We start from the raw sequence: 10,775 nt of genomic DNA, 5'->3' as shown, positions 1-10,775 counted from the left end.
GGACGGGCTGGCGTTTTGCATGAGAAGCAGCCCATATGCAGGAGGACGCTGGCGGGCTATTGGTAGACAATAAACGGGTGTCCCTGGTTCGCTTTTCCCCCCTCTGCGGTACAGTACGCAAGGAGCGCGGCCGATTCCCTCTCAGGACGAACAAAGACAAATACAACATATTCCCTTATTGTACCTTCATTTATTCAGCTCATTGTCTTCGAGGCCACAGCAGAACAATTCTTGTAAACAAACGTTACACAGATTAATTACTCCGAACTAGTTGATTAGATGATGCAGCGAAATTAATTTGTTCAGCTAGCGTGTACATTATTTGTTCATTTCCAACCAGATATAACCAGAATAATCGATTTTTTTTTATATATCTGAGCATGACAAAAGTTGAATATTGAAATTGTTGAAAACTTCAGGCCTGTAAATCATCAACTCAAAATACTGTCTGATTAATTTGATGGGGATGATTTATAGTCCAGTAGGCAGTTAGGCTCGTGGTGTTATTTACTGAAGGTCGACTTGAAGTGGATTGGACCTCCCCTAATGAATTGTCCGAGGTGTCTGTGCCGCGAGCCCCACGACGCGCTGAGCCGCATGAGCTGTCAACTTTAGAGCCTTTCTGTCTTTCACTTCCACGTCGCACCGTCGCACCAAAGCGAAAACCGCTGAAAGTGCGCTACTGCAGACGCCCGAGGAAACATAATGTTGGCAAGACACTGGGGGGGATGAAGATACCGGTCACATATACAACCCATCACCTGAATAAGATTGCAGCTTCCTGCTGTGTAATCAAACACCTAGCCCCTACTGAAGACTTTATATTTTAACGAACAGCTGCTTTATTGGTGATGTTAGAAAACAAACATGCCCGTACAAACACATGCCCAAACTCGTGCGTAATTTTCGGGCGCAAAGTAACTTTACACGAATAAACTGGGAGCGCGCCATGCAATATGCGCCTGCAACCTCTTCGTCCTGAAGACGCCACCGTATCTACCTGCTCCGATCCCTCCTTCATGTCCCACCTCATGCCCAGAAGACAATTTTCTCAGCGGCTGAAAAGTGGCGTCTCTCCCTCCGCGCTGCTCGCCCTCCGCCGCGGCTACTTCCTCCAAACACATTCACTTACATATGACAGTTTGCAGGGAAATTCTTGACAATTGGTGTCTTGAGTGTGCGGCATAAATAGCAGGCAGAGCCCTCGCTGGGTTATGATGGGGCGGCTTGATGTTTGCTGGCATGGCGCGGCGCTGATTGGACGGGCCGCGGCCTGACGTCAGGAGGCTGGGAATAAGGCTGGGCTGGAGCTTTAGGAGCAAGACAGTGTACTGGAGACCCAGCGCATCCCAGCATACGCATGGTATTGGAGACTGAGGACATCCCAGCTCACACACCTACTACTAACGGAGCCGCCAGCGCATGCCAGCGTCTTTCCGCCACCGCAGGCTGAACGTCCAGGATCGTCCGACACACCGAGGGGAGGAAACACTCCTGTGTTGTTTGAATATTTTTGGCTGTGGGATTTTTGTTTCTCGCCGGGCTGTGAACGGTGGATATGCGGCCATGTCAAAGTACACTGAATTATTTATAGGCGTGCGTGTCTTGTTGTGTGACAGCTGTGCCCTCAAAGAATTTTATTAGACGCCTCTTCCATCAGTGACTGGCACACGACGCTCTTCTCCTCGGCCGATGCATCCCTCCGAAGAGCGCCGGGACAAGCAAACTGGCTCCGTTCTTCTCGTCTGAGCCGACTTGCGGCTTCCTGTTTTGAAAGCTGCATTTTGGTTGAATTGTGCGCTTTTGCTCCGGATGAAATAAAGGACTAATCTATTTATTTATATATCTCCTTGTGGCTTTTCCAAGCGAGAGAGAGAGCGACAGACAGAAAGAGAGAGTACGCTGCCACTATCCACTCCACTGTTTTTTTTTTCTTCTTCCTTTTGGACCCTTAAGCCTTTTTACGCTTGCAGGGAGAAATCTGTGTTGACACCTGATCGACTGGCTTCTCCGCGCACATTGACCCGGGAGCTCCAGGCGAATCGGGGAGGGGAGGAAGCAGATACTCGGTCAATGCTCGGCCTGCGCTGTTGATTTTGTTTGTGCGTGTGCGCTTCATCTGTGGGGTTGTCGCCCAGCCAGCCAAAGCCATGGTCCACTGCGCCGGCTGCGAGAGGCCTATCCTGGACCGCTTTCTGCTCAACGTGCTGGACAGAGCCTGGCACGTCAAATGCGTGCAGTGCTGCGAGTGCAAGTGCAATTTGACTGAGAAATGTTTTTCACGAGAGGGGAGACTGTACTGCAAGAATGATTTCTTTAGGTAAGCCCGGGGGAAGGTGCCAGGAAAACTCCTCAACGCCGTGTATTGATATGTGTGTGTTCTAAAGGCAAGGGCTGGACAGTTAAAGCAGCAGGTACACATCGACACACACATTTAGGAAATTATGAATCAAATTCTATAGATCTGAACGGTTGCATAAAATAGGTGCATACATGTGAGGGCGCCTCGTAAAAAATAGAAGGGAACACTGCAAATATAGGATTCAATGAAAAAAAACATTTAGTTTTCTGTTTATTCATAATGCTGCAGCTTCAATATGATTAACAACTTTTGAATTTGTTGTTTTGTCTCACCAATCACCAGGGGAAAAAAAATCTAAGTAATTGACTCCTGATAAAATTAAACTCACTCTTTTTTTTTCAGACAAACTGAAAATAAAATCGGTAAAATCCTTTTAAAAGTATTAAAGATAAACGAGACAATCAGAACAGACATTTAAACCTTGCCACATCTTCACAGTCAAACTCTTGGTTTAATTCATTGTTTTCTCCTCTAAATAAATGAACAGAACGACCGGTCCGTGCCTGTAGGCGTGAGTGAGGACTTGCAGGCGATAAGCCTTGATTAAGAGCGAGTAATTAAAAGCTTGTTAATTTGAATTCTTATGCAAAACAACAACAAAAGAGAGGCAGCCACATTTAACGCGTGTGCACTCGCTCGCAGCAGGGAGGGGGGAGGTTTGTTAGGAAATCGAGGAAATCACAGTTTGGGGTGTTTAGGTGTTTTTTGGGGGGTTTTTTTTACAGCATGCCCGGCTGGGGAGGGGGGGTGGGGGGGGGGGGGGGGGGGGGGGCACACAGGATCAAACCGCGGCCAGAAGAGCCGCTGCCCGGTGTGTTTGCTCAGTCCGACTGAGGAGGATGTGATAAGTGGATTTGAATAGTAAACTAGTTGAAAAGATCAAGTCCGCAGACAATGCAATCACAGACGTGCAGTCAACAAGCGGTGCACGCCGCTCAATACACATCGTTTAACTGTGAGGCCGCCATTTATTATTCTAAAGATGGACGGCTGCAAAATGTAGAGATGAACATGTCATTGAACAAACAGTCACTTCAGCGGGCCTGGAGGTAGAATGGAAGTGAAATAGAATTGAGATCGTGCATAAAATAATTACATTTTATTTTACAATTCAAATAATGTAAAAAAAAAGCAATAAAAATAATATTAATATTAAAATTAATAAAAATAATGATGATAACAAGACTAATTCATTCAGTTGCAATAGTGCTTCACGCCTGTTGGCGCTTGGGCCCTAATAATAATATTATCAGTAGTAATAATACAAATAAATATAATGTCAGTGTTGAGCATGGATGTTTATTCTTAATTTAGTACTTAGCACAAGGTCCACAAAGCTCCTAAAATGCGTTTTTTAATAATGTTTCTGTTAAAGTTTGACTTGAAGCTGATTTCCTTGGTCCACATTTTTAATATCTGGAGGTGATCCATTCTTCTAACCATTAGATTTCATATTTAAAATATTACATGTAAGAGGTTTAAAATTCTAGACACTAAATTTTCAATATAGGATTGGGAATGAACTGCTTTTTATAAGTATTAAATTTACTGTGACTTCAGGCTACACTGAGTCAAGACAACAACAAAAACAACAACAATAATCAGAATATTATTATTGTTATTATTATTATTATTATAAATAATAATAATTATCGACCCGTATGTTCTAAAAAAGGTAGATCATTCCATCCTCATCGTCCCACCTTATCTCTACACCTGGTTTGATGTTGATTATTTAAAGAAAAGCAGAATTATTATTTTATCAAGATTACTTTAGCTGTTAAATAAATATCATGTGAATATATGCTGTATTCCAATACTAATATCAGCCCATTCCCTTCGCAGACGGTTCGGTACGAAGTGCGGCGGTTGCTCGCAAGGCATCTCTCCCAACGACCTGGTCCGAAGGGCCCGCAGCAAAGTGTTTCACCTCAACTGCTTCACCTGCATGATGTGCAACAAACAGCTCTCCACCGGCGAGGAGCTCTACATCATAGACGAGAACAAATTCGTTTGCAAAGACGATTATATGAGCAACAGCAGTGTAAAGGACTCCAACCTCCTCTCAGGTACGGAGGAAGCCCTGCCAGTGCTTGTGTGTGCGCGCGTGTGTGTTTGTGTGTGTTCGTGTGAGCACAAGGCGGAATAAATTGTGATGGATGTGATGTGTTCAGCCCCACAGTGGCTTCATCATTTCCATGACCAGGACTCAGACGGCATTCAGAGAGCAGAGCCCGACAACAAAAAAATATACAGATCACTCTGCTCCCTGATGCCGTTTCTCTCCTCTCAGGCCACTGAAGGTGCTGATCTGTGATGTAAATGTGCTGCGTGGGTTTGTTCCAGAAAGTGTCATGTCAGATTTATATTATGTTTTGTAGCAGCACTGTAAATGAGAAAAGCCCATAAATAAGCTTTTTTTTATTTTCTATTAGTGAAATGGATGTTCCAGATTTTATATTATACGTGCATGAATGCACCGTTTCAATGCGTAAAACCCAAATGATCGTTTTTTGTTTGGTTTTAAATGATGCTGGTGGGTTTCATCGCGGGCTTGAGGTCATAGTCCACCAAGCGTCGGTGGTAAATGTAGTTAAGATGATGCATGAGGGTGAATACCACAGCTCTGAATCCCACATTTCATATTTGTGCAGTAACGGCGTGCAGCGACCCGAGTTTATCACCGGACTCGCAAGACCAGCTACAGGACGACGTGGTGCTAAAGGACACGGAGAGCGCCGCGCTGTCCGACAAAGAGACGGTGAACAACGAGAACGACGACCAGAACCTCGGCGGGAAGCGGCGCGGCCCGCGCACCACCATCAAGGCCAAGCAGCTGGAGACGCTGAAGGCGGCGTTCGCGGCCACCCCCAAGCCCACCAGACACATCAGGGAGCAACTGGCCCAGGAGACCGGCCTCAACATGAGGGTCATCCAGGTAAAGGGACAAGTGCGCGTAGCGTCCAGGGCCGGGTCCTTCCAAGATGGATTACCCCTTTTATCACATTTTGAATTCATTAATTGATTAAACCACAACATAAATATGTCTCTATTAGTCCATATTTATTGGCCAAATCACAGTGACCAAGTTGCCCCGACATAAGTCACTGCATGGTTTGATGGTAAATCATGAAAATCTCAAGTATAATGGACATAGATTTCAGAGGACACCCACTTCTAGAGGAGATGGGCTCTCGAATATTTTTAATTTTATTTTATATTAAAGGGTGTCACGCACCCATAAAAAGGTGTGATGTAACAGCTTATATTTTATGGGGGAAAAAAAATTTGCCTGCCAAGATGCCAGACTGCCATAACCTCGCAGGCCTCATCCCATCATAGAAGCTCCACCCCCCAGCCCCTAACCCATTGCCCTCACATCTTTCACCCCTCTCGAAAGGAGGCCTGCTCCTTCCAAAACTGCGCCGTCACATTGAATTCATTAAGCCAAACGATTGGCCTGACCGCTGAGGTTGATTTCGAGACGGGTAATTTATATGGCTTTTTTTTTATCCTTGGCGCGCGGGACGAGGCAAAGTCGCCAACTGGCGCAGGGCTGCTGGGAGCGCGGGGAGTCCTGGCACGGCGCTGCCATCACGTTTTGCGAGCACATTTAGCCACGCTGAGAACAGTGCCAGCCAAGTGGAACAGGCAGAAATCTGTTTCCAGGGTCTTCAGACTGTTTCCTCACACCTCTGAATTACAACGGGGCCGCGTTAAGTTAAACAAGGAGCAACATAAAACACAGACCACATCATCATCACCATTGTTATTATTGGTTTTGTATATAGGACATTTTTATTTCATTTTGGCGACTGAAAAATGTTGAAATGCTTGAAATGCTTGGCGCATGAAATTATTGAAAGAGAATTATGGTCAATTGTAGATTCGCGAGGAAAATGTTATCACTACCTAGTACACATCCGGAATTATATCAGACTTACTTGCAGTTTTTTTTGCAGTTTTATTTTAATAACGGATTTTCATCCATATATTAATAATTTTTTTCTTTGAGGAGGGGATCATACTGTGGATAAGACTGCGGGGCAGGTAAAAAGGTTTAACATAACAGATTGATACCGATAAAGACCGAGAGTGACCACGTGCTATCTAATATGTATGAGGGGAGTAAAAGGGAAGAGGGTAATTAAAGGAATCCGGCCTATAGATTAGGAAATGATAACCTCCAAGAGCCTGGTAATATATTGGTAACAACCCTCCTATTAAGTATTAATTGGAGATTTTAAACCCCCGCTGCTGCAGCCTCCAGTCGGAGTAAATGGAGGGTTAAAGGACCATTAGGGAGGTTAGATGTGACTCTCGCTCCTGTAAAGATAATTGGGCGCGATAGTCTCCACCGCAGAGCGTCGCGGGTTAAAGGCACCGGCTCATCACGCATGGCGCAAAACACACAGAGCGCGCGGTTGTTTACTCCAGCAAGGAGCCAAATTTGGCGCAGGCGCCAAGGTAAACATGACACCTAATTACACTTTCTTCTGAAAGAGGGGAATTTACACAGCCGGGTTTGTTTGCATATCCACAAAAATAACAACGTCCTGGTTTTTTTTTGGGGAATAAAATGTAGTTTGTCTTCTTTTCCCCCCCATACATTTCAGCCGCTTCTTCACCCCATCCCCACCCCTCCCCTCACACATCCCTGCAACAATAAAATACCTATTGAAGTGCAGTCAAAATGGCGTCTGCAACCTACAGTGCCTATTTGCCGAGTATAACTCGAGGTGACCCATATATGTGTGTGTGTGTGTGTGTGTGTCCAGGTCTGGTTCCAGAACCGACGTTCCAAAGAGAGACGCATGAAGCAGTTGAGTGCGCTGGGCGCCCGGAGGCACGCGTTTTTCCGCAGCCCGAGGAGAATGAGGACGTTGGTGGACCGGCTGGAGCCCGGGGAGCTCATCCCCAACGGGCCCTTCTCCTACTATGGAGGTTTGTTTACAGTTTTTAAAAAAAATCTCTAAAAGTTTTTCAAAGAAGCGTCTTTTTAAAAAAACAAAAAAACAACGTAAACAATTTGATTTGTATCTTGCTTTCTACCTGTTATTTTCTCCTATAGTGGCACATTTTATGTAGCATCTTTTTAAAATACTAATTTGCATTTTTTCTTATATCCTCTATTGGCCGGTCATTTGTTTTCAATTGTTCTGTCCTCCCCTGCCAGAATGAAACAATGCTCCCACATTGTTCTATTTTCTCATCTACACCTCCTTAGCCGAGGTGTTGGATAAGAAATAAGGTCATTTTATCTAGGCCTTTGCGATTGTCTTATACAGACACTCAGGAAATACTAGGCCTGCACACCGTTTTCATTCTGAGCTGATTTCACAAAAAGCATGTGTTCCTCCACTGTACAGAATTACAGTAATATCTATAAAGACAAATACGTAGCTTGCAGTGATTATGGTAGCTGTGGATATTCAGCCAAAAGGCTCTTCACAGTCACAAGTGAAAGGGTTAATTCTGTTTGGGTCACTTCGTCCACTGAGTTAAGTTTAAGTGAAGCAACTTCACGTCTGAGTGACTTGATACCACACTCCTCCTTCAAGTGCTTCTGAATATATGATCATTTTCAGAGAATTTCATTTGTGCCCGGGCCTTTGTCTTTTCTGCTGAAGCAAAACATCTAATAATATTCTGCTGAACTTAAAAAAGAAAGAGAAAGAAAGTCGGTCTCAGTAGGTAGAATCGCTGATGAAATGGCCCCCACTTTAATTAATTTTGTGGCCACGTTGTTCTCCCCACCCAATTGTAGTTTTGATTTAAGTGTAACGTGCTCTGTGACTAATGTAGCACGGCAAGGGTCTTTCTCCCTCTCTAATACAAATCAAGCTATGTATATTGAATGAATTCCTCAATGTCTCTGGAGTTATTTCTGCACACCCATTGTTCCTAGAGCTAACGTTGACTTTTTTTTCTGTTTTTATTCTTCTTCTTCTTCTTCTTCTCTTGGATCTACAGATTATCAAAGTGAATACTATGGCCCGGGAGGGAATTACGACTTCTTCCCTCAGGGGCCTCCGTCGTCACAGGCCCAGACCCCAGTCGATCTCCCCTTCGTGCCCTCATCAGGCCCCACGGGCACCCCCCTTGGAGGTATGGACCACCCCCTGCCAGGCCACCACCCCTCCAGTGAGGTGCAGCGCTTCTCCGACATCATGTCCCACCATCCAGGGGACTCTCCCAGCCCGGAGCCCGGAATCCCAGGGCCCCTGCACAGCATCTCCTCTGAGGTGTTTGGCCCCAGTCCGCCCTTTACCTCACTGTCACTGAACGGCAGCGGATACAGCAACCACCTGTCCCACGCGCCCTCGGAAATGAACGAGGGCACCGTGTGGTAGCTTGCTGAGAGAGCAGACTTTACTGGCGAGAGATTCGGTAACGGAGGGTGTTGAGGTTTGGTGGTGATGCGGGGCCGGAATCGAGAACAGGGACGTGGATATAAACAGGGTTAGGGCAACACCATTGAATCTTTTAATTTATTATTTTATTTTTTGGTGTTTTCATATTTATTTATTTATTTTCCCACACAATTTGTTGATCTTTGTTGTGGGGAAAGCGTATCTGGCATAAAAAAAAATTATGCTCAAAAAAACATTGTCTTCAGTATTGTGTTTGGGTGTTTCTGTTGCTTATTTTGCCCACTCCCTGCATCCAAAACTGGACTAACAAAACTAATGATATAAAAAACAACAACAAAAAAAGAACAAGACTGTTGAACTGCCCCTATTCTACCCGTTTTCCTCGGGCCCCTGGGACACCCCGTCACCGCTCCTGACGCTGTCAGTGGCCCAGCATAATGACCAAACCCCCCCCGCCCCCCCAAACACTCAAAGGTGGGGTCGAAAGCAAGCCTTTGGAAATCTCCTATAGTATGTTGTGAACATGAAAACATCATTAGCTATTGTCAAAGACTTGAATAGCTTTACAGAGAGAGAATGAAGGGGCTGAGGATTGGTTGTTTGCTGACCTGGCACCGCAGGACGGCTGAGCAACATTCAGACTATGTTCGAGGCACCAGACATGTCCCTTGTATTTATTCAGAAGCTCCTCAGACCTCTTTGCCTCTATAGGCTCTGCCATATTGACACTCGACATATTTGACACTATGTTTCTGAAGGCCAGAGGAAATTACTTCTTTTTTTTTCATCCGTGTGGACGATATGTTTCCTCTTTCGTTTTTCTTTTCTTGATTTTGTAATTTCCATCAAATCTGAGGAAGGCCGCCTTCAAAAGGCAAAACAGTAAAACCCTCTATGGATTGCAAACCCTTTATTTAAAATGGAAGTGAACTTGAAATGTTGAAATGAAGTCTAGCTTCTAAAAATCTTCTACTGGGGTTCTAAATGTGGGACTTAGAACAGTCAACTGTTTACGTAACCTATTTAATTCAGGAGTCCAGAAGTCTCGAAAACCATGTTTCAGAACCTCTTGATCCATATAAAAATGTTCCAAGCAACCAACCAAACTTTTGTATTGATTTCATTTATATTGTATGGAGATAAAAACACATTTGCTGGGGTTGTGGTTCACTGTGCTAGTTTGTACAAGATGTTGTTTACAAAAAGGTTCAAAAAGAATAAAAAACACAAGTAAAGTAGACATTTGCCAAAATTTAAAAAAAATAGCACAAACACTGTTACAGTGCTTTGCACCATTATCTGCAGAATGTGTTGGGACAAAATGTAAGTGTTAAAAGGAGTAATTGACTTCTTGATTTTTTAGTCTGCTGATGATACATTCATAAAATTGTTAATATAACATACTTAGACAGGTTTTATTTTTGTGTCTTCAAAGGAGAAAAATCCAAACTATTAAAAATTAATGGTCAAATATGCAGCTAGTAGCTGCTACATCTCTTTGAATATTGAGCCCTCATGATATGTCTTTTAATGTTCCAATAAACCTAAGCTTATGTGACCTCCAGTGCATATTAGACCATTCACTGTATAAATACAACATGTTGACAAAATGTGTTTCTAATAAAACTAGAAAATATGCCTATGAATTTTACGCAACACATTTTCTTTGGAGCAGCAGTCTTACAGTATATGACACCACAGTGTGTTAATGCATGTGTTAGTGGAGTCGTATATATATATATATATCACAGGCCCTCTCTGTGAGGTGCTTATCAGGCCAGTGTGACTCGTGTCACGATGATCGTCTGTGTTGTCTGCACGTCTAATTTTCCATTCACTTGGAGTGTGAAATAATTGGCCTTTGCAGACGTAGTGACAGGTAAACATTTGTTAATTCTGATTAATGGGATTAGAAAACTTTGAGTGAAATTGAAACGGCATTTGGTGGAAAGTGATGAAAAGACAGCTTTTAGCAGAGTTGTAGGAACATGTCATGCCGCGAATGTGTCATGCAAAGTATGACACATTCATGCTTTGCC

At 43.9% G+C, this 10,775-nt stretch overlaps 1 protein-coding gene across 1 annotated transcript; it reads left to right on the top strand.

Moving 5' to 3' along the window:
* The first annotated feature begins 1,312 nt into the window (after positions 1-1,312).
* On the top strand, positions 1,313-10,295 carry lhx1a (LIM homeobox 1a). The gene is made up of 5 exons (XM_035623919.2): positions 1,313-2,320; positions 4,208-4,431; positions 5,017-5,300; positions 7,141-7,306; positions 8,336-10,295. Exons 1-5 carry the CDS (start codon positions 2,151-2,153, stop codon positions 8,713-8,715), a joined length of 1,224 nt encoding a protein of 407 aa, XP_035479812.1. The 5' UTR covers positions 1,313-2,150; the 3' UTR covers positions 8,716-10,295.
* Positions 10,296-10,775: the final 480 nt, after the last annotated feature.

This window comes from Scophthalmus maximus, chromosome 11 (genome assembly GCF_022379125.1).
Source record: "Scophthalmus maximus strain ysfricsl-2021 chromosome 11, ASM2237912v1, whole genome shotgun sequence".
NCBI lineage: Eukaryota > Metazoa > Chordata > Actinopteri > Pleuronectiformes > Scophthalmidae > Scophthalmus > Scophthalmus maximus.
This window is presented reverse-complemented; position numbering and strand designations above follow the sequence as displayed.

Excerpts from the sequence above, each read along its gene's own strand:
- lhx1a (XM_035623919.2), top strand. The coding sequence starts at position 2,151 with ATGGTCCACTGCGCCGGCTGCGAGAGGCCTATCCTGGACCGCTTTCTG. Across the intron at positions 2,321-4,207 it reads TGCAAGAATGATTTCTTTAG|ACGGTTCGGTACGAAGTGCG; the intron begins GTAAGCCCGGGG and ends TTCCCTTCGCAG. Across the intron at positions 4,432-5,016 it reads GGACTCCAACCTCCTCTCAG|TAACGGCGTGCAGCGACCCG; the intron begins GTACGGAGGAAG and ends ATATTTGTGCAG.